The sequence below is a fragment of the Anopheles marshallii genome, chromosome 2 (genome assembly GCF_943734725.1).
Source record: "Anopheles marshallii chromosome 2, idAnoMarsDA_429_01, whole genome shotgun sequence".
Taxonomy (NCBI): Eukaryota; Metazoa; Arthropoda; class Insecta; order Diptera; family Culicidae; genus Anopheles; species Anopheles marshallii.
In genome coordinates this window covers 42,454,149-42,479,567 of record NC_071326.1, presented here as the reverse complement: position 1 = coordinate 42,479,567, position 25,419 = coordinate 42,454,149, and the positions used below count along the sequence as shown (strand labels likewise).

At 42.2% G+C, this 25,419-nt stretch overlaps 1 protein-coding gene across 1 annotated transcript in view; it reads left to right on the top strand.

Annotated features, from left to right (window-relative positions):
- LOC128718055 (nephrin) overlaps positions 1-25,419 on the top strand; it is a 74,094-nt gene that overhangs the window by 21,147 nt on the left and 27,528 nt on the right. Inside the window, exons 2-3 of the mRNA XM_053811729.1 lie at positions 16,335-16,476; positions 22,588-22,734. Coding sequence (XP_053667704.1) covers positions 16,335-16,476; positions 22,588-22,734 — 289 coding nt within the window. The remainder of the gene's footprint in view (positions 1-16,334; positions 16,477-22,587; positions 22,735-25,419) is intronic.

The window sequence follows — 25,419 nt, the reverse complement described above, 5'->3', positions numbered from 1 at the left end:
TAAAAGGATATCAATTTTAACTAAGTGTATGTGCTTAAGTCGCCAGAAAACCTTTTAATACCCATACCTCCTAGTACCCTTTAGGAACGTATAAAAAACTTTTGTAATAATTTATTTATGTATTCTACGTTGTATCAAAATTTCATCTCATGGTTGTTGCGTTTGTAGCTAAAAAGGTAAATATTCCAGACAGAGAAAAAAGGTGGCACAATCTCAAGCATATAAGATTGTTTTCGGTTTCTTTTTTCACGCTACCCCATACCAGTACCTTTTCCAATCTGTACCAAAGCTACCAAGTCAAGATTCGGGAATTGAGTACGAACATATCTATTTATCGATCTCGTAAATACTGCCGGGCAAATTCAATTTTCCGGTAGTTGTTTTTTGTTTGCGCATTAAGATAATGGCTTTCATTCCCGCGCTTCAATCGACCGGTACCTCATGCTGCTGGAATTTCCGGTCGCCCTACACATTCTTCTGTAGCCGGGAGAAATCTTTAAAAGACCCAAAAAAAAGAGAACAGTATCCGTACCTAGTAGTAACTCATCAGTAACCCTTAATGGCGAAGGGATCTCCCGATTTCAGCGGTCCGGACACAGCCAAAAACGATATGTGCCGGTTACTGCTTTATCTGCCCACCCAAAAACACGAATGTGTCCCCCCGCTGGTGGATTTCTTCATTTGCTCCAAATGAACCTACGCTTTGTGGGAACCGGGGAAAAAGAGCTTAATAAAATAAACCACTCCGTTTCCGAAGGCACACCCAAGAGGAGCGTTTGGTTACTTGCTCTTCTTTCGTACGGCCCGTTTCGGTGATATAACTTCGTTTTCCGATCTTTTCCCGTGCTTCCATTTGCGCTTGTTACGCGATACTATCCGACTGTGAGCGAAAATCAGTTACGAAAGCACACCCGAGACGCACCCAAGCGCGAACCATTTTCTTCTCCATTTTCATTCCATCATCGGGCAGGTCCTATACCCCACTGTTCTGACCCATCTTCACCCATGCCACCGCAAGGAAGAAGATCGAATTTTACGCCATCCCGGCAACATGCGGGCTCGCCTTTCGTATCACAGAAGACGCTCGTTTTACGCACTTATCGCAAGGAGGCTTCCACCGTACTGGATCTTTCTTCCGGTGCAGGTAGTGCAAAATCTGAGGAAAGGGCTTTCCAAACGTCTTTCCATTTTCATTCAGCAGCGTTTTTTTTTTCTTGAAGGTGTCCAAGGTTTCCTTTTTACTAAGGTACCGAAGATGGGAACTGTGGGAGATGAATGAAACATTAGCCAACACGGAACCGAAGTGCAACGTAGATCGAGTTAATAAATGGTCCGTTCCCGGTGGAAAGAGATGTCGTTCTCGAAGCGTCTAACATTACAATTACCATCAAAGCCCTCCCCTCACCGTGAAGCTCCCCTGACCAGGGATGAACGCACGTTAAAGGAATTAATTTTTTACGAATACAATTCGTGTGCTTTATTATCCTTTCTTCCCCATTTTTTCTCTCGTAGCATACACAAATTAATGGAATATTTTAATTCCTGCCGTGCGGAGACTTTCTGACTTTTGCCATTCGTCAGCTAAAGCGGTACGGTGAATTTTTTGACAAACAAAAGGATCTCTGATTGTAAAATGCGCTCCAGGCTAAGCGGGCACCAAGCGAGAGCGATTAAAAAAGGGTTAAATTAATTTTAGATTTTATTGCTCTGGAATACCTTTGCAAGTTGGGGCCAAAATCCGGAAATACCGCTGCCAGAGGGTTTCCCTTTTGTCGTAAGGAACAAGGGAAGGGACAGAAATAATACAAGAAACATAGCAGTGACTTTTCCATTGTTACCGTGCCCAAACCGGAAGAAAATGGGTGCGGTTTTATCTCTGTTCGGTTTTGTGGTAGGAAAATGGCGTTCCGCGCTCGCCAGACACAAGAGAACAATGGAATGTAAGTTTGCTGTTTGTTTTAATACAAAAATACAAAACGGGGAATGCAAACGAAATATGCTTTCCTTTCTTCGTTTATCATCGAACAGCTCGTCGGGGGAAGAATTTAAAGAAAGGGTAGCGAGATGTATATGCCATTCCAATGGCATGTCTTGTAAGTACGGATTTTAATTGCACAATCCAATCCCATATCCTTTTCCGGGAAAGAGACACGCGCATTTACATAGAGCGTATAAGCAAACGAATTCACCGGAATTTTGTTCATTATTCGTGCTATGTTTCGAATCAACTCCCGATATCATTCCAGGCTAAATATATGTGGGTGTATGCATGTTGCTGCTAACCGAGAATATGTTTTACTGCGCTCCTAGCCAATCACAGCAGAAACAAATGCTTTATGTGCATAATAAAAAATGTGTTCAACCAGAACCAGCTTATTTAGGTACAAATCGCACGAATGAAGCAAAAAACTCAATGTGGAAAACATTGTATCGAAACATTCCTCATTACATCGCTTTCGTTTGTCTAGTGTTGATGCGGGAACTTGAATATATCATATTCGATTTCGTCCTCAAAGAAAATATGTCTGAGAGTAATTGCTATAATCGAACTGCACCCCTACGCACAGTGTTTGCCGTCGTTTAGCGAGTTTCACCCAAGTATTAAAATTATTGTTGCATTCAATAACGTCTTCTTAATAAACACATGCATCCAACAATTTTTTAATTTATTCAGCTGTTGTAATCGGGCGTTTCGGTTTTTGATCAAGAGGCATAAATCACAAGAACATTTTGTTTTCTAGAGCTGATAACTTAGTAGTGTTTATCACCATATCTGATGATGAGGATTGGTATTGGAATTCAGGAAAGATCGGAATGGGAAAGTGGGAGTGCCCCACAGAATGTTCCGAAGAGTACATAAGTTGAAAGGATTGAAACAGCACATAAGCTATGCTATAAAGCCAAAGTTAATTGTATGTGTTCTGTTCTTTCACTGCTTACGCTCGCAATACCTGGTACGATGTTCCCATATTAGCAACGACAAAAACACCTCAGATAATATCAAAGTATTTGGATTAATATTTTGGTATTCTGAAGGTCGTTAAAAACTATTGTTATTATGTTTCTTTTTATATTATTTATTCACAAGTAATTGTATTACTAAAATTGAATTTGTGGTCAACAACTTCTACGATATCTCGTATTCAACATACAACTGTAATTGGTATTTAAATTAACAGTTTTGAATTACAGGCTTACAAAATTTATATTGATGAATAATGTTTAACTCAAGAACCATAAATTCGTAAATTACATGCGTTACATGCGTTACTTTATTCTTCAAAGAAAGAACGAAAATAGATAATGCTACAAACGCTTAATATTTGGAAAGATTTCTAAACGGTTTATCCGTTGAATAACAAGGTTTTTTTTTTTGAGTAACGGAAATGATATCTTTATCATTTCCGATAAATGAAGATTTATCAATCAAAACTCATCAAACCATCCAGCTCTGTAAGGAACTTTTCATTTACAAATCGTGCTGATAATAATAATAAATTTGTGATTTGCTATTACCATTTACCAAATTTTTAAACACTATCAACTATTATTAAAAAAATATATTAATTATTATTATTAATAATTACTTTTTAATTTTTTAAATAAACACCGCATTATTCCAACATGAAATGATAAATTGTTATGCTTCGGAATGTATTCTGTAAAATGCGAATCGTTTCGTAAATCCCGAAGCACCTAAACAATGGGGATGCATGTGTGCACAATTCGCAAAATAGCTCCATTCCATATTTGATCAGAATCCCATCTGTATAGAATTTTCATGCCCGGTTTAATTAGTATGTACATAATACTTACAATGCTCTCATGCGAACCCTCCCGACTAATTGCACATGATTTTTAATCATGTTAACAAATACAACGCACCCAACCTCAAACAGTACCCTATCAATGTAAAGCGGTCGCATTCATACTTCCACCCGTGCACACCATCCACATGTGTCAAGCTCCATTTGCATCCATTGTGCCGTTTGCAGATGATCCACAGCCACAACCCGTTTACCATAGCGCACCCAAAGTTCACACATTTCAGTGCGCCCGTTTGATTAGGACCCGTGGGGCAGAAGCAGAAAATGTTGCGCCTTTTATTTCATCAAAATGTTACATTCCGTTGTTCGTTTTCCATTCCTCACCACATACACACACCGAAAGCGGTTACGAATGAACAGCCTTTGGTGGCGATCAAATGCTCGAGCGTGTGTGTTTACGTGAGGGGGTTTTTTGTACTAAAACAATAAGCATAAAAGCGACGCATTAGTGAAAACAGAAACACCCGAAATAATTATACTTCAGCGCAATACGATGGCGGTGTTAATGCGTTATGAATCATGTTTGAGCACACACAAGTACCCAAGTTCCTCTTGCGGGGGTACGTTTCTTTACATGTTTTGCATTTTCAGAAACGCGCGGTGATGTATTGTGTTGAAATATTACATTCTTTTTTTTTAAACTCCGACAGTGTTGTACGTAACCAATCAAAAACAGTATCCGATTAACGATGGTGTTGGTGATGCTGGCGTGCGGTTACCCACTCTAGATGGTTGGAATAGGAACATGAGCAACATAAGTCTGCAGAACCACAAACAAAAGGTCAATTCATTCTAACTCCAAGGCAAAAGGAGTTCATACGAAGAAATTGTATTGCGAAAACGATGAACACGTGTTTATATTTAATAGTCCATTAAGAGAAAATGAAGGCGAATGAAATTGCCACCCGTTGGCTATTGTTTAAATTGCATATGTACGAAAAGCTTTGCAGAAGCATATGAAGTCAATACAAGGAAATAATGATAATTTAATTTTTTTTTTGCAACTAAATGCAAATATATAGACAGTTTATTCAAATTAAAAAAAAAACACACATTTAGTTAAAGCTCAAGGTCTCTGAAATCTCTGGTGTGAAATTCTTAAAAAATACATTGAGAAATACTCACAAGGATTTTTGGCCACGTATGTCTGGAAGGTGTAGGTGGTTTTTCGTGATAAGGCTGTTGAAATGACGAGCTCTGTGAGTTTGATGATGATCTCGATATTGTTCTTGCCAGGATCTGGTGGACTAGTCACGTCATTGGAATAACACTGGACTAAAATCGCTCGTCATTCTGGCCATCTGTATGGACGGCTTCCTCAATCTCTCATCCGACATTGCCCGCTATAATTTCCAAATTTAGATGGAGTGTGGTGGTTGATGAGACCGTCAGAAAGGCCGAGAAAATGGATAAGAAGACGCCGGCGCTCAACCATGAACGGTTAAGAGGACTCCTCCGGTAGGTCAAGACCACAAAGCACCGTGTAAGAAGATAATTAGGGGTTCCATATTTTACAATACATTTTAAATTTCTAATTCCAGTGAATATAAGCATTAGATAAACGTTTTCGATTATTTAAAACGAAAAGCAAATGGGTGCAGATGTACGCTAAGTAATATTTCTAAAATAGCACCTCTGAATACAGAACTGGACATTCCTTATACTAATTTTATTACAATATTACAAGTATCAAGAACATCATCATACAACCAAAATTTCGTTGTAATCAACTTTAATGGTACTTCGACCGGAATTTTCTTCCTTATAAATACATAGTTTTTCTTTCCGACTTAAGCCAGACGTAACTTTTTATTCCCAGGGTGACATAGGTTTGCCTCGCTTTATTGAGATCAGCGTATCCACAGTGGATCGGGTGAAAATTCTCTACCTCACTCATCTCTCGTTCGACAATGCGCCCAATTCGCCAAAAAAAAACCCTTTTTCACATCAATTTCTTCAAAATATATACCTCAACTAACCCTAAAACACCGACAAACAACACACGAGCGACTGTGGTTTCGACGGAAAATTTATTGCCTTTTCCACACCCTGCGCGGCAATTCGTTTTCCCCGGGTACGAACCGGCTACCACCGACAAAACCGGGCCGTGCACGATCCCAATTTCTTCGTGTCTATTTACCTTCATTTGGGTGCTGATTTGCGATGGAAGGTTACGCCACGGGAGTTTGTCGGGTTTGCCTTTCTTCGACCGGTTTTCCGGCGGCTTTGTCCTTGTTTTCTCGCTGCTTTTTGGTATGTGGGTATGTTTCATTGTATGCGCCTACCTACTTTTTGATTAGTGTTAAGTTCGTTATACTATGTATTGTGCCCTTTTGAGCCAGTCTAAGGGAAAAACACCCGTTCACGAAAAGCTTCACGTATCACATTTTCGGGCGTTTTTCTACCCATGGATAGGAACAATAGAAATAAATCTTTCATGGTCGTGAATAAAAAATTTACATGTCGGCCGTACAGGTGAAACCGATCGCACGTACCGTACACGTACGTTTGTTGAGATCTAAAATATGATGAATAGAGAACAAAAAGAACAGATTCTTTCCATCTCTCAAACCATCAAGACCGGAAGCACCAACCATAAAGCGGTCGGTATTTGCTGCTCCCGAAAGTTGGCTTTCTTTCCGGTTACGCCAGCCAAAACAGCTCATGTATGACGCACCCGGGAGCGCGTCACACGCCAATAACAAAATTCGCGTTTCCGCTTCCTACCACTTTTCCACTTCGTCTCATTTTTGTGGGTAACTGGAAGCGGGAAAGCATGCTGCCCCGGAAGCGGTTCCGGTTTGCCTATCCTCCTTGCATTTCGTACCTCCAAAAATTTTCCGGGTGAGCTTCCAAAAGCTACAACCGTCGTCGTTTCAACTGTATCCTACTTGAGTGATTTTCTTCAGTTGATTTCCCTGCAATTTTCCACCCTGCAAACAACCAAGGAAAAACGCTTCAAAGTGGTTGAAGAAAGTGGTACATTATCCATCACCAATAATACAAGAGCGTAGCGAGATGCTGTTATCTGCCTGGCCTGGCCGTGAAGTAGAACTACAAAATGGGAAGCAATATTTTACGACAAACCCCGCACCACGCACGAACGCAAATGAGATACTTTCGTGCACACTGTCTGTGAAGTTCAGTGGGAGCAATTTGTCATATTAGTCAGATGAAGCATATTCTTCATCAGGATGCTAGCGTCAATATTTGACAATCGTTCTGGAAAATAATATATACGCACGTTGAAGTAAGTGTAAGCCGTACGTATTCTACTGACAAAGGTGAAACCAAACAAGCAGTTGAAAATGGTGCGTTATTAATCTTTTCCATCCAGCGTATTACTTGCTTTTTGGATGAATTTTATTCCAAAGAGTAGTCACATAGTTATTAGTGAAATTTATTTATAGTTTTTAGTGCATTTCTTCTTACACAAATGTTTTTAAATACTTCATTTATGTTTTAGCAGTTCATGTTTAATGTTTTAGTTTAACGAATTGCGAATTTACGCAAAATAAAATATTTATGTCACATAAAACAAACAAACACAACCATACTACTTGCTCTGCTGTTCCAGTTATATTTTCCTTTTTATACTTCCCTACTAAAAACAACGTACACCTACATTGTGATGTGCACCATTCGAAAGAGTTTCCAAAAATCGTCTCAAAACTCGTTTCATCACAATCACCGCAAGGCAAATGGAAAGAAAACCCACCCAAAAGAGAAAAAAAACACCTTATCCCGTTTCAAGCAAAGTTGTCACCGTGCAAAACCGTCGTCGTACGAACGGGTATGCGTTGTTATTGTGATAACTTTCCACATGTTTTCCCTGCATTAGCATAGAAAAACATTAATACCTCGTTTCCAATTCAAATACCTGCGGCCCATCCCTGGTGGTGCGTCTTTCTAAAGGATCGACAGACAGTGTCCTTACGCAAACCAACGAAACGAACACATGCCTCCGGACACACAAAAGCAGTTCATCTACACACAACCAGCCCGGCAGCGGTAGAGAAGCTTTCCCATATCCACCGGGATACCTCCAACACGCATCGAAGGTGAACGAACGGTTATGACAAAAAAAATTCGCTCTCATCCTTACCACGAAATACCACAGCTTTTCCTAATGCGTCACCTACATCCTTGTAGTCCCGTGCGCTCACATCCACATCACTCTGGGGTGTTCTTTTATCCTTTACGTATTTTAAGCTTTACCGATTCCCTAAAGCCGAATTGATACGATCCAAAGTGATAGGTACAAGGCACATCGCCGATCGGACCACCAAACGTTCCCAAAATGTGGGTGGAAAAACTTCACAAACCACAATAGCAATGAACAATCATTTTACCATGAAGCGTTGTTTTCCTTGCTCTTATCCAGCACGTTTCCGTTGCTTCCGTTTGTTTTGAGGTAGAAAAGCCCGAACAATGTACGCCACGACCCGTAAGCGCAAAGTGTGCCAGTAATATGCTAATAATAGCCTTGTGTGTTGTTTGGCAGTTGAATATATTTTGGCAAAAATATTCATCGATTATTCGATTCCCAATGCACCACACCTGTCGAATGAGGCGAAGCAAGACAAATGAACCCAAAAGACGGATAGCTACGGTTTGTATAAACACCGGTCGAATAATATGCAAATTTCTTAATATACCGGAACATCCAAAGGGGTTAGAATTGGTTATGGGTTTACCCTCGAAAGCAGGGATTTACCTCGTACAGGTCAGTATGTATGTTGAAATAATTAAAACACGAGCAGAAGGCGTTCCCGGGCTCTACAACCGGAAAAGAATTAGTGCTAGCATGGCGTACCTTTGGCTCGTAGTACCAGCGTGAAGATCGTATCGTGTTCTTATCCGCATCTAAATCCCGGATCTATTTTCCATTACAAGGCCAGATTTCGGATCGTTGGCTGCTCGAACAGGTTCCACTTCCTTTCACGACTTTTTCTGTACTTCGGAAAGATAAACACCGGTTGTTGTTGGGGTGTTAAAATGGAACAAGGGAAAATGGGGTTTTTTTGTTGTTGTGTCTGTTTTTGTTTGAACACAGCACTGTACACATTTTACCAACTGTAATCTGATAAGTGGAAACTTTCTCTATCATATTACATGCACGTAATTCAAAGTGTAGCGTACGCAAACAATTCACAATTACACCGCAGCTCAAATTTACTTCGGATTAACTTGACTACGCAAATAGAACTTTTCAACAATATTCATGTTTTATCTCTATCACAACGCTCATCCTGCATACAAAATGGCGTAGGGTGACAAAAGCTTTTTCCTCCAAAAATTACAGAAACAAAAACATTTCCAAGTATGATTCTTTCCTTGAAAACCACCAGACGCTGAAATCGCTAGAAAAAATTATAATTCAAATACTTCTCGATGTGCAGTTTTTGCAAATTAAATCACGACTGCAAAACAGACATCATTACACATCCAGTCTATTATTTTCACATACATTATGAAGCATTATGTCAATAAACATAAATTTTTCAGCATATGCTCTATGAATGGAATTCCGCCAACGAATGGCGTAAAGTTGAATTTCGTAGCCAAATCAATACATGTTTCATTCCCGCCGCATCGACCAACGGTAAATAGCGTCCAAATTGTATCACGCTTCGTGTATACTTCCACACCCTGCTGGGCGAAAAAAAAAACGATCAGAAAGACGGACAGACGGTTAGACAGACAGGTAGAATAATGCACATCTATGTCCGACCGATGCACATGTTTGCTGTCCATATCGAGAACCGATCGCTGCACGTAACGTACGTATGTAGGTCAGCACCGGAACGAGAATAATAAATCAATAAAATAAATAGCAGCCCGCTTGGAGGGCACGGTCCCACATTCGCCCCGTGTCACAAACTGTTGCACACACGATGCATGCGGGATGCACATTTTGACGGATCCAGGGTGAAATGTTCGTTTACGATTGCAACAGCAGGTGACTCTAGTATATTTTGAATTCAAGTTTTCCTTTCATTTAGCGATTCTATAGAACGAAAGAGTGTCTGTACCAGCCACTGTATTCTCCCTTTTTGAGATATTTTGATCAAAACTTCTCAAATGGAACGAATTGGATGGAAAACATATGCCTGAAAATAAATAAACGTGTATTGCTTGTATTAAAAAATAACGTTATTTGACGTTTATACGTCACCCGTTTGACAATGTGTTGATAATGTTTAACCAACCGAATTCGTCTGAACGACAAAAATAAAATCAAAATAACCAATGAAATGTATCAGAACGACAAGTAAATGCATATTCAAATGCACTTTAACAAACAGCTCAATTTGGAAGCATGAAAAACTAAAACAATAAACCGTACAACACATCTCCATTTTTTACGTCTTGTATGAGCAGCACTGTTTCAAGTGGCCACTTGCTGTCCGTAGCGATGATGCGCTCCACTCCAAGGGCAGCACATCACATAACAGCCACTTCACTCAGGTGTGTACTCAGCGTTCACCAATCATTTGGTATCAATAATTGTGCCGCGTGCTCGTGTTATGGTGGTGAAGCTTAAATTTCCAATCATTTTACGCTACAAGGGTTCGCATTCGATTATTAATCGTTAGCGGAAAGCGGCCGAGAGAAATGAAAAAAAAAAAACACTCGTGTATGCGTATCGATCCACTCACGCGTAATTGGCGAGAGGTCCAAAATCATATTTTCCTTAATTAAGTGACCCATCACCATTGGTCACTAGAACGGGCAAGCTGTCGGATAAAACGTTCAAACAGGCCGAATGGTAACCCGTGCCAGGTGTTTGCTTTATTGGCGCGACGGTGTCATTAATAATGCAGCAAGTGGTTCTAAGTGTTTTTTTTTTCCTGCGCTATGCAACGGGAAACACGCCAATAGAATCGAAATTAGAGTAATTAATCCAGATAACCCCCTGTATGCGCTTCGGTCACTAAAGAGTGTAGATAAATGAAATATTTGCCACGATCGAAATTTCCATGTTTCTCGCATGCTTTGACATGAATTTTCCAATTAGTAACAAATACACTCATTAAGAAAACTAGAGCCTGACACGGAAATAAAAAGAAAGCACTTTACTATAAATGCGATTTTAATTTATTATTGAATTCTAGAGACACTTTGAGGAACACGCAAATTGCGATTTTGTTAAGGTATGGATCGTCTTTTTCCCCTTTTTAACGATTTAGCAGTAAACTTTGGTCGAATGATTGATTGAATTTGAGGTTTTTGTGGAAGAAATTGGATCAATTTGAAGTTTAGTAACTTAGTTAGGAATTGCAAACATACTTTAAGCCGTTCCTGATGGAGTGAAACTGTCTGTGCGAAAGCCAATATTCAACCTTATATTAATCCAGTGTCTTTGACCATGTTAAAGCTGTTAGCAATATAGAAAGACTACTGCCGATAAAGCACAGGATTAGTAGATTAGAGCAATTCAGAACTTCCATGGCTGGGATCAAACAACAAGTCCCAGCACTGTGATCGGTGCTCTCACATAGGTTCACAACCGCTAAGAAAGTTTTACAGCAACTGAATCAACCACGATGAAAGAAGATGAATTATCAAATTTGTGGTTATTTTAAAATAAGGATTAATGTATTTAACGGTACAATAATGCATTGAACAATACGCGAACAGTAATTCCATACATTTTGGGCTGGGTCATCTGGTGTCATTCTGCAAACATGTCTAACCGACTGAAACAAAGCTATTTAAATTTGCTAACGATATATTGCGTGACATGTGAACAAACATAAAGCATTTGTTTGAAAGTTTGTTAAAAACAAATTAATTAGAGCCATTGCGTCGCGAGGTTATTTACGGTGTCACGAAAACTGAAAACATATCAAAGATTTTGTTGACAGCTTTTGTAAAATTCTCAATGCAATAGAATCTTCACTTGTGCTACTCTCGTACAGCGTAGATAATATGACAAAATATACCCCGGCAAAAAGGAAAACCGTTCATCAAACTGTCCAAAATGACAAATAGAACGGAATGCTTCATTCCTTCTGAAGGGCGTATAGATCTTTCTATTTACGTTATTAACGATCTGCGGTTAGGTGAAAGTGAAACATCCGGCCTTCGGAAGCCGGAATGTGTCCGGCGGAAGTGATTCCTATCAGTTGTGACGGTTAGCCAAGAAGCAACTTTGGTTGGCCATTGCACGACCCGGAGGCAGTGATTAATAGATGAATTTTGATTGAATTTATCATTCATTGAAATCATGCTCGCGTTGTGCCCTGCCGTTCTTAGTCCGCAGTGTGTCAACCAGCAAAACTGATTAGTTCGCAAAATGGATGACATCGGTGAACGTAATCAAACGCTCAGCTTCCTTTCCGTACTTTCTAATACGCGATATTTTGTAACAAAAAATAGATGAAAGCAACAGCAGGAGTTTATCGGTTTGGTTGTACCATTAAATTGCCTTAAATCAATAAATCGTCACCAACACAAAGCACACGAGAAAAGAGCAAGGTAGCACACAAGGAAAAACCACACCATCTATTCCCAGCACTGCATTTCACACGTTCACTGTACGTGTCGATGTTTTACGCTCCACGTTTTACGGATACGTGTGATTAACAAAAAAAGAAAGACCAACAACGAGCGGTTTCCCCGAATGGTTAGGTGGAAAGGAAATATTTCAATTAACCGTGAAAACCTTCACGTCGACACCGGGTGGAAAAGTTATCCCCTCCTTTGGATAAACCGCCGCCATCCCTTCTCATCCCATCGGGTCAAATGTATCCATCGCGTACCGTGCACTCGGAGAACAAAATCGCGTCCGGTACTGGAAGCAGGCTTGCTTCCCGCCGACACGCTGCCCTACCGCACGTGGAGCACGTCGCTGATGGTCCATTTCCGCCACGGGGAGCGTGCTTTCGGAAAAATTTCTTCATCGAACACCTTTTGCCTACCCCGGTCTAGCCACGCTGCCATCCGCACGATCTATGGCCGTCAGTTCATTTGTTTGCCACTTACATTTTCGTCCCGCGTACCACTCAAAACAAAAGCAGCAAAAAAAACCCTCCGCTCGCGCCAACTCGCGCCAACTCGCGCCAGGGTGGTGGAAGAACCTTCCCGAAATTTACCCTCATTTTCCCGAGGGAAATCTTCAATATTTGTGCTTTGACTTCAGTGCGTTTACTCGCTCACGCTAACGGTGCTGTCCCGAGTGCGCCCCCCACACTCCCCCCACCAAGTAATATCCAAAGGGGGGCCGCTGCAAGGCGATGAAATATGACGTAATTTATCTCCCCCGGTGAGAAACACTCTGCAACTCCGGTAGGGAGCAATGGTGCTGGTGGTGGTGGTGACGACGGTTGCCCCGTGACACTGAGGACGCACCGTTAAGCGTGCCCATCGAAGTGGAAGGGAATTCTTCCCGGGGTATCTTTGCGTGCTCGGCCATCCCGTGTCTGGAGTGTGGACGCACAAAAGTGCTGCACGGGCACGGACCACACTGTTTAACGCAACTTTTTTGTTCTGCCCGTTTCCGTATGTGCAAGCATTACGGTACGTTTCATTTCTCTGAGCTTCTCTTTTCATACACCTGCAGTGTATCGATTTTTGCCCAACATGTACTAAAGACAGCGGCAAAAAAGGCGCAACTTTGCGTTTGTGTTCGAGTGTCCTTCACCCCGTGTGCCAAAGTGCTTTGGCATAGATGTCCTTCAGGCAAACAAACAGCGTGCCAACTGGTACAAAAACCTGTACCGTCCGTTGGACAGCAAGCGCTCGATTAAATGAAGAAAACACAAGTGAAAGAACGGTTCCTGAAGACGTAAAACATTTGGACGAAATAGAAATAGCACCATTGTCGGGTGTATCGCACGATGGTAAAACCAGACACCAGCACCACGAATGAACAAACCCAGCTGTAACCACTCGTAGCTGTCCCAACTCCTAGCCGGTAAGTTTATTTGCTGTCAGTAGGGAGCAAACTATCGAGCAGCTTCGATATTTCAACCACCGGCGCTAAGGTATCGTTTTTACTGACAACTCGCTTACCATCGTGTACGGAAAGGTGCAAGAAATGATGGCCGATCCGAAGCGATAATCGCAAGAATGCCAGCGAAATTGACTGCCTTACTTTAAACGAAACTCTTCATGATCTTCTGTTCTCTTTTTTTTGCCGAGCGGAATGATGTCCTTCTTATGTCGAGATGCTTGCTTCAGTGCTATAGTACGCAATTCTCCCGGCTTTGCCTTGGTAACATTCCCATCTGTACACCGTCGAGTGACGATGTGTGCAAACAAAGTTTCTCGTTACGGACGGCACGACAACTTTACGACAAATCACGATGACAGCATCTCGGTATGGTATGGTGGTGGTGGCAGCGGAGTATAAGTGAAATATCAACAAACCGGAAATTGATGCTGGGAAATGCATCCTGCTAAATGGTTGGAGAGACTGCGCGTTTTGTAGTTGAAAGTTTTATCGTCGACAAATTGTTGACATGATATAGAATTCGTTCCAGTGCAAAAGAAGATAAGAGCGTTGGTAAAGCTACTGTCAATAACAAGATGACAGGCATAATGAATCTCCAGATTGTTTGAAAAATTAACTCCTGAAAGAAAGTTTATTTGAACAATTTAAGGCACAGCACTTTATCATTTAAACAATAGCCCGTGAATGTTTGTTATAAACCTTTTAACCCAATTATCTTCATGTATCGCTAATTTGATAAATAAAGATGAAAACGTATACAGAATATTACAACATCTTGCATCCGCTTGTGGATTAAAAATCCGCTGGCTCTATTAAATGAGATTACTTATTTACTTATCAGGTGCAACAACCGCTTTGCGGTCTTGACCTGCTGCAGGAGTCTTCTTAACCGTTCACGGTCAAGTGCCGTCGTCTCCCAATCCATTAGATTAGATTGGATGGGATTCGATCCACGATTTTCTCTGTACTAAACCGAGCAACGTGATATAAAACAATCGACCGATTCCCACTGTACAAACACACTGTGGTAAAAGCAATGGAGACTGCGGGCTGAGCATAAAAAGAATGACACCATACCTGATATTTTTACTGCATTTGACACAAGGAATCCCTTAGAGGAAATTCTTCAAACAATACAAAATTATAACATGGAGAAAACCATAGCGGTTGTGTAAATGCATAAGAAGTTATAAGTCAACTAAAGAACGACGAGAGTTCTTAACATCCGAAGTTTTCCTTTGAAAACAGGTCAAGCGAAGCAATTCTGAAGATGGTTTTCTGCTCATACAAACCATCGTAACCCGTCGATTTTTCACTCTAACTCAACAAATTGCATACCATTTTGAGAATCTGTTCACGTTCAAGAGCGTTTGAATTTTTCTAACACAACTGTGGTACATTTTTCTGGCAGTAACAGTCATACTGCCATAGCTCACCGAGAGTGTCATGGGCAGACACCTTCGAAGGGGCCGTACGACAACCGTAGAATCAGCAGGCAGACGAGCATCCTTGCAATGCTATAGAAAACATCCAACCAACAGGCGCTTAGCGCTTTCGGTACCTTCCGGTGTTGGAAATTGTCACTCATGAAGGAAATCTCGAACCTGCTTAGAATGTGAAGAAAAGATACGGTTCGCCGTAATCCCCGAATACGAAAGTGTGTCAGCATCGCACCAGACGAAACGATTACACACACACACGCGGAGAAGAATTATAGCTCAGCCCGCGACAGATTGATGCTCGGAAGTGAAAAGTGATACAGCACACCCGTGCACAGGTTTCCCAGCTACCATCAAATCGACAGCGCGCAGTTGGGGTCATCGGACCCGGCATTGGTCAAACGTTTCGTGTGGATTAACAGGGGATTACGGGAACTACGACATGCTGACTTATGAACGGATGCCAGCGATGAAGATGCTACCGACCGCAAGAATTAACGAATGCTGTTTTTCTGCTCCCTGGTAACGGGCATTGGTGCATCTAAGGGTTCGTTTACCAGCTGGTAAACCTCAAAGAAAATCTCATCGCATCGCCATTAACCGAGCGATCAAAGAATGGTTGACTTTTTTTTTTGATTTGGTAAAGTTTGGTGACTTTCCTGGACATTGTTCCATTCATACATATATCCCTAAATCGCATACCTTTAACATCATGAAGTGAATTTCCATTAAAAAAAAACTCTTATTGTTCTACAATCCCCCCTAAGTAAGACTTTTTGGTCCTTGAAGGGATTCCGAAAAACTCTTTTGATAGATTCACCTACCACAGACATTAGCAAACGATATTTTGCATATGAAAAACATCATTTTCCACTCGAGCAGAAACAACATGGATGGCAATCTTCGTGTTAGAAAACGAGCAGTACATGTTTCATTACAAAGCCATATGCCCATCCAAAACAATGACTCAAACGGTGCATTAAAAAGCTATTATCCTACCGGTCCGTACGCTGCTCAATGCTTTCAGTATGCTAAATTTAACACAATTTGCAATATTTCCTATTGTTCTTACCTTTTGGTTTTCTCTTTTCCATGCTCGTCTTGCAGGTCCATTGATAGAGGTCCAAACGGCGGTCGGATTAGACGTGTCCTTGCCGTGCGATTTGCTGCCAACCACCATGACCATGATGACGGACAAGGTCTACCTGGTCATCTGGTACAAAGAGGGCAACACGAAGCCAATTTACTCGTAAGTATCTACCACTCCACTAGCTTCACTAGTGCTACCATGGCAGTTTGTGCCCAGCATGCATCGGACTCGAATGCATCATGACATGCGGGACAATCATCATCTTTTCAAAACTGTCAAATGGTTTGGAAATTGGCGTTTCATTACGTTCGAACAATAATGAAAATAAGGGGCACATGATTGTCATAGCATGTGATACCTCAGTGTTATACATTGCTCTACAGATAAGCTGCTTTTACTTTCCGTTTGGCAAACAAATTTATCCACTAAAGCGTCCGACTGCAGCGCGAACAAACCCTGCCAAGCGTTGTTTTCTTGGCACATTTGTCGACATTTGTCGTTCGCATTCTGTATGTCCATTCACTTGATACTGATGTGTTGTAAATAGGTTTCGCGAATGTCTTTGCTTTCCCATTTCTATACGATACACCTTTACACAGCTGCTTCTGCTACTTTTCGCTCTCGCAAGCCAGCACTCCTAACAGAGACGTTACGCAAACAACTGTGTGTATGTACTGCTTTTCTTTCGCAGCAAACACTTGTGGCACGGCGAAACGGAGTTGCACCGAAAGGCCAACACTTGAAACAGATTTTAAACAGATTTTTACTTTGAACACACACCGCGCTCCAAACGCCAAACGGACGCTTTGCAAAGCAAGCAAACAACGCTTACTAAGAACCGATCCAAAGAGCAAACGTCAAAGCAAACGTCGCTCCTACACTACCGCTTGACAGGACAGTCTACCACACCGCGGTGACAGTTGTCGAGAGTACTGCAAATAAATTAAACCGGTAGAGTTTTCTGCGCGAAAGCGTGCAGAGGGAGTGAAATTAGAAGAAATGCGCAAGATAGTATCGGTCGAATGGTTTTGCGCTACCGGTGGGGACCGTGCGGCAGAGCGGTCGGTTTGTTTGCATTTCAGCAGTAACTCGGACGTGCGTTTTGATTCGCTACAGCATTTTCAGCTGCCGTCTTGTACCGTTCGCTATATGTCCTTCCGGTGAGTTGTCCGGCTCTTGACAAACTCACCTCGGATCGCTTGTAATCCGGCCGTTCGGTAAGACGCTAAAGAGCAATCACAAAAACGATAAACATCGGAATGCTAATGCAGTGGCCGAGCGCTGCAGCACTGGCTGTGTGCAAGCAGACCGAATATGTATACAAACACCGGCTTGGTTCTGCCCCTTGACAGGGTGCCGCGAATTCAAATTCCACAAATGGAAAGTACCTTCTACCGGGATGGAGTATCATCACTGCCTGGCAGACAGAAGACACACGAACAAAACCAAACACTGCGATCGGTCAACGGCGGGTCGTTATCGTAATCAAATAAAATCCATCCGTACTTAACGGCATGTCAACGGAACGCACCCTACGCCATGCGTATCATCCGCTATTGACATTCTGTCAGTATGTAGATTACTGTTGATTTTAAATAATTCACTTACATATTAGTCTCTCTCTCCCTCTTTCTCTCTACACAATACAGGCGATCATTGAATTGTGTCCAAGTGAGTGAATATCTCAGTACAACATCTGAGACTACCGAACAAATAAAGCAGCAGTCATTTGATCCACTTTCGGGCGCAACGACCAATCGATACGCTGCCGTGCTGCCGGTACTTGATTGGCATGGTATCTTGATATGTCACATGATCGTCTTCTCGATTTGGACATTTTGATAGGCTGCTGAAAAAGCTCATTATATTCGTGCATGCATGGTATGCTGCATAAAGCAGCAGGCCAGCCAAACAGGCATTACCTACCGGTAGCGCCTTAGCGTCGTTAAGCTTCTTAACTGACCATAAATCAGCGACATTTTGCGCCCGCCATATCGTGCCCGGTGGATCGAACACGGGCTATAAAACTGTCGCGGACATTAAATGCTAATGATGGGCGCGTTTCCTTACCAACATCAAAATCAATCTTCCGTGGGTCCTTGGCACACGGTACCTGGTGGGTACCACGTCTCGAACGTTACAATTTTATGGTAGGGATTTTATTAAATCTTTCTCAACGACTTTTCTCTCCCGGGGCTGTTTGCTGTAGCAGTGTAGATTGTTGTATTTCTTCCTTCTGTCCATCCTGTCACCTGAGCAAAGAAGAAAGCACGATCTGTTATCGGCCTCTTATATCCCAAAATGAAGAAAAAAAAAAACACCCCCACCAACGCACAAGCCAGAGTCAATCGAGAAGGTGAAAAGTCATATTCTAATCTATCTTACCGTCGTGGTCGTCTATTTGACCTGTGTGTTCTTTGCGCCCTGTAACCGTTTGCTTCTACGTAAACACGAACCAACTTTCGAAGTGATAAAAAGTCCCAAATCAAACAAACTCACATCGCATCGGCTAAGCGACAAGTACGGGCAGGATGGAAAGTCCCCTGTTTGCAGAGCAAACAACCGTGCTCGATGAATATTCGGTTTGATCGGTACGGGGTTTTGACTCCTACTCATCATTCGATCCAATGTAAAACCCTGCACAACAGCCGCACGTAGGTTGTCAACTCCCTTTAGTCCGTAGAGTTTACTATAAGCAAGAGGTGATATATTTAGACATATGAGTTTGCCCAAGGGTTCTTATCGTACACCCACTTTCACTAGCTGCGACATACAACCATATATCGTGACGTTAGAGCCGATAGAGCTGAAGTTGCATACATGAGCAAATTCTTATTACACCTGAGCATGATCCATCCCCAGCGGCCATGGTTTCTAATTATCTTCAACTTATTTATACATCTTTCAAACCAGTAGGATAGCAAGATATCTTAATGCGAAACGTAATTAAACCAATTCTCAAAAGGTTTCGAGGGTAAGAGTTCACGTTAAAAGCATCGCCACTTAAATGGATGATTTCCCACAGCATTCCGAGCCGTTACTGTAGTAGTTTCCATCCACTCACGTATGTCGACTCGTTTGCATTTCAAACAACTGCAGCAGTTCTTCACAATAAGCAAACATGCAAGTTTTTTTTTTGGTAAATGGTTCCAATGACGTTCGTTTAAAAGCAATCTAAAATAAAACGACCAATGAAATCATCCTACAAGCACGCCTTGTGACACGTGCGTTTTGATGAATTCTGTTTCAATTCCTTTTATACACCTTCTTCGCCTACACCACCTTCCTACGGCTGTATAATTCCATTCCGGCAATACCGTAGAGGATTAACCCACTGATCTAAAATCAGTTCCCAGCGTCGAACGCAAAACGCCACACCCGTAACCAAATACCAAATGTGTCGCGATTGAATTTGATTGAAAGGTACAGACCAGGAAGAGCAATAATAACCGGAAAATGAAACAAAACCCAACATTTCAGCTAACTCTTACCCTGAAAACCCATTGCGCATATGGTTGAAAATAAACACCGGACATTATCGAAACGGAAGCCAAACCCACTCTGTGGGGGATTGTTTTGGCTTCGTATGTTTCATCTCGTGCATTAGCTGGAGGGCATCGTATGACATCTGTTTTAATCGGATTACCGACTTTTGACATTTTTCTAATACTCTTTTCTCTCGTGTTCGTTTCACTGGCCACACAACCCATCGCATCACCAGGCAAGGTGTGATGTCATTCAGAATGATTCGTCACTGTGCGACCGATTAACAGAATCACTTCGGTAACTGAGCTGAAAAACGTTACGTTTCGATGTTTTCAATGCTGAAAGTTAAGGCAAACGTTGTTTTTTTTTAATTTAATCTTTTAATATTGATGGATGTTTGGTTATATTTTATTCCCTTTGAAGCTTCTGCAGCTTTGATCTATCTGATTGACGGTTCCTTTTTTGTTTAAAGATCCGGCTTTAATGTTTTGGCTTTTTAACCTAATTCTCACCCGCATATTTAATCCTTTCGTTCGATGCGATCGTTCAACAGAACCAATAATACAATCTCCATCAGCTGGGAATTCATAAAAGCTGTATCCGTTCTTCGTAGACACAGAAGCAAACATTGGATACTTACTTACCTACAGAAAGATTTCCTTGCGTAGAGTTGGAAGTATATTATGTGTATTCTTCCGAACGAATACCAACTACACGGTGCAGTTAAGTGTAGGGATCGATTTATCGATTGATTTCCATTAGTAAATTACCCTCTCGGGCTGGAAGTGACCATTAACAGCTTAAATTAAAATCATCTCATTACGGAAATTATATAATCGCCGCTTCGAGCGCCAGTTGCTCTGCCCGCATGAGTTCTAAACGGCATTTTGCTTCGCCTTCCAGGTTTCAGCTCGTTAAGCGTGCGTCCGCTTATCATGCCCACTCTACCTTCCATACAACTCTTCCAATGTTTATGCTGCCAGGTGAATGATATTTGTAAACTTCCCTCATCAATCGATCACAAACCCACCTCCTCCTCTCCCGAACACATCCGGCATCTCGTACCATCGTGCACCAAGAACACCGTTGGCTGTGTACACAAGCCAACGAAAGACAAACAGTGCGCCGAGAATTGATGAAGGGCGGTATACATACGCACAAGAGCGCGGTTGTGGAATGAATGTCTAGTAGCAACAACTAGCCTTGATACATACCTTTGCCGTGCACGGTGTAAACAATGGTATGGCTACAAGACTACTGCAACATAACCGAAATGCCGGAAATTATTGTTTTCTACCATCAGTTTGCCCTCCTCAGAAGGGCAGGGGAGTTGACTTAAATGGTAAATCTGAGCGTATGTGGAGCACGCTAAATTTAAGATTCGATTAACTGAAGAGCTTATAACATATTGAAGCTCATATTTTTGTAATTCCCTTAAGAAAGGCTAGGTTGTATTGCGTATGTTAAACCTGCTGGTTACTTCACTAGAACAATAAATCACTAATAGAGCATCAGTCATCTCGTCAGTAAACAGAGCCGCTTTTCTACAGCTTTCTTATCATTTTATATTGCACCATTTACCCACCTCCATCGATGCAATGAACTGCTGCACAAAGAGTTTCTAGATGGAGGTCACCCAAAAAAAAACCTTTAAGTCACCGGTTATCGATTCTCATTGACCCGTTCAGGTATCTATCACGATTGCAAGTAAAACCGAGCAGTAAAATTTCCTCGAAGATTTTACGTCTCTCTAGTCGGTACGATATAGCAGATAATTTTTATTACTAAATTCACTTCATAGCAATAAATATCATTTTTACTGAGCCGTTAGCATAGTCGTAAGAAACAGTAGTCATTCCAGCATATCAAATCTCCTGAGCAAATAGCTTGACTTATTCTGTGAGCCTCATGAGTAGCGAACGACTGGGTGAACAAATCTCACCAATGAAGTACTTGATCTCCTTTCCTTGATACTCTACGCTGCGTTCCGGCCAAAGTTTCCTCCTGCGGTCATCCATTCAGCACAACTTCAACAACTTTGCTCAAGTTCGTTACCCTCCGCCTATGGCTCTTATCTTATCGTGCTGGTAGGCTCGGGATAAGGAAGTCAGAGTAAAACACACACATCAAAAAAACAAAACAAACTTATTTTACGACACTCCAAGCCAGGACCTCGGTATAACCCATCACCATACCTAATGGACCACATCCCCGAACGGCATTCGCTTCATCCGTTCAGGGTCTAGAACAACCCGCAAGCACCTCCCGCACGGCAAGAGCTTTGCCAAGTATGTCACTTTCATTAGCTGGCAGCGTCTCGGAAAATTACCCTTCGCTATCAATTCCTGATGTTTACGTAAGTGATCAACACTTGGATTTTATTGGACCGAAGTCCACTTCCACGCTTCCGACTGCACGGACGGCGCCACAAGGTTCCCGCCTGTTAACCGCAAGCCCTAAAGAACGTTCGTGGTGTGCTGTCAAGCGCAGTACGTGGTTCTGTTCACTCGTTCGCAGTTCAACACGTTTCGACAGCTTATTTCCTTCACGGGCGTTATTTGCCAACGGAACACGTGAACGAAAATGTTCGCTGCAAATCGAAGTCTGCTCGCGTCCGCACCTTCGTGCACGTGCGACCGGTAGCCGTACGTTTGCGGCCTACTGCTATGTATCCTTGGCTGCGTTCTATCTGCGGGTGAATTGGAACAGATCTTCATCGCAGCTGGGAATTCATTTCGCCTCACTCAAACTGTCCATTTCTCTTTCTGCTTTCCTTACTTTCAGCTTCGATGCACGGGGTAAGAGTCTTCAGCAGGCCATCCACTGGTCCGACGAGGCGGTGCTCAAATCCAAGGCGTACTTCTACTACGACACCAGCCCACCGGCCCTGCGGATCAAGGGCGTCAAGCAGGAAGATACCGGCCTGTACAGGTATGTGTGATAGTTTCGTCTCCATTCGCCATTCCCTTGCCTTCCACCTGCGCTCTCGAGCGTTCCAGTGCAATGGGACGGAATAAGAATGAGAGAAATAAAAAGAAAAACAAATATACGAAGCGCTCAGCTGCTGGGCGAAACACTTTGCCACCTTATCCACCGGCTGCCGGTCGTGGCCAGAATCGCAACGTCCATAATCCTGACAAAGTGCACACTCGGCACGTGAGAGCGATGCGAATTGAGTACTTTCTTCTTACCTAGGTGAGGGAAAGATCAGCTTCCCATCGCTTCATCGTCAATCCGAGCCAGAGCGGATATCAGCTTCTTCAGCATAAAAATGAATATGGCTGCCGCATTATCATTCGCCAAACGAGAAATCGTTTTGCAGCAAAGAATGTAGCCATTTTGGTGCAATCGAAACGAAATTTATCAAAACCATAAAATAAGCCATAATATCAATCAGGTACACATCGATGTGGGGCAAAACAAAAAAGTGCTACCTGCATGTCGATCGTGCAAAGGGAAGCATATTTTGATTGGGTTAGTACTTTTGCGCTTCAAACATACCGTACCGATTTTATGTTTATGGGTCATACGGAGCAATTTGGTGTATTTCAAAATTATTTTTCAATAAAGTTCCGATAATCTATTAGATTTATTCAGATGTAGCAATAGTTTAAAATGCAACATAATATGGCATTTTTTGACATCGCCCTTAATTTAATATACTCTTTGGTAAATAGTTGCGACAAAGAAAATGAACGCATTTCAATATTAAAAAGTCAGATCAAACAGCTAATGCGTGAAGCCGCCATAACTATAATTTCATACGGCATAATGTTTGTTACAGTAATCCTTTCTGCTTTGTACCTCAAAACAATTATTTAAAGCAAAACATTACCATTCGCTTCCAGCAAGGGAAATCTGAAACCGAATCCTTCAGCTCGGCAAAATTGCCCAAAATGGTAAACTGTTTATTTTACGCCAAATGACTACTGCGGCCATATCTGGTGCCGTTTGCTCTCGTTCTGGATGGTTACTTGGGCGGGTGTTTCCAGCGTAGAACTGCCATCGGCGAATAGGATTAACTTGTACTAATATTAAGTTCAAATTGCTGCGAACGATCATTACGGCCGGTGTCTAAACTGCGCTGCTATGGCGATTTTGTGTAGCGGTAAGGCTCGTTACCTGATGCTGGTGTTTTATTTAACGTTCAACGCATCGTAACCGTTACCCGGTGGCAAAAGTGGCAATCGCAGGGCGCCATTGCGTAAGACGCCAGCCGAGCTTCGCTGTTCCGCAATCCACTTACCAACGCCGGTGGCTGAAATATTCAGCATCTTTCGCAAATGTTTGCCACCAAATCAAGAATGCAAAAAAGGGGTATTTGAAACTGTAGGCAAACGCCAACAGCAAGCGGAACAGGCGAAAAAAGAACGCTCCCTACAACGATGCGCAATGATAGCGTTTCAGTTTATGTGCAACATTCTTTTCCCTCCCAAATCGGTACAGAAATGCTAACCAAAATATAGACCCTTTGTTTGCCGGAAGGCACACTGGCTGAAACTTTTCCGGAATCCGTAAAACTTGGCACTGAAAAATCGACCACCGAAGCAAAAATACTAAAATTTTGGTACGATTTGGCACGGAGAAAGCAAACGAAACGGTTCGATCGGTTTGTTTGGTTTGACCGTTCGGTGCGTACTGTATGGGTCATATGGGGTGTATGGGATGGTAAGGCAACTCCTCGCCAATCAAACGAAGAGGAACTCATGGAACATTGCAATCGAACCGTAACCATCTTGACCTCTTGAACTGCTTCCTTTACGAACGAGATCGCCCAAGTGGGTGAAACAAAACAATAACGCTGAAAAGCAAAACCCAAATCCACTTGCCACCATTGCAATGCCATTTCGAAAGCTGTTTGGTGCTTCGTTCAAGAGCAGACTGTTTTTTTTTGCATTGAAACACTTCCCGGAGAAAACCTTGCTCGGCCATAACACTAAACTATGTCGGCACATCGCTTTGCTGCAATGGCACCGGGAAGGGCTGAAAACATAATGTAGCAGGATATTTTTCCTACCCGTCCTTCCGACCGGTGCACCGATTACCGGTGAGTCTTGATTATTTGAGAAAGGATTCCCATACCACACCTGGAAGAAAAAACACGGTGGAGCAAACGAGAACATGGTAGCGTTTCATAAGATTTTACGATTTTACGCATTCACGCCCGAAATGTTATGCTATCCGCAATACATGCCAATGACGATTTTGTGAAGAGAAATATTGCAATTTACACTCCAAACGCCAATACACGATACGCGATGGGTTTACAACTCCCAGCAGAGTGGAGCGTGATAACGTTGCCGATATTTATTTCTTAACCTTCTTCTCCAATCTGTTGTTTAATCTCACGCACACGCACGATTATTTGTGGAAAATTGTGTGTACGCTGGTTGCACATTACCTGTCAGTAGGGTGGTTTGCGAACTCTGTCGGTGTGTGCACGCTGGTCCTGACACGAGTACTTCCTGAACGGTCTAGCTAATGTTGAAATGTTTGCTTAGCAACATGACTGGCAATTTAGCTCAAGTGTTAGTGAAACATTTGAGAATCATCCAAGGTAACGTTGGTGCAGACTGATCCGTATTTGACGCCGAAATAATTTTGCAGATGGCTGAG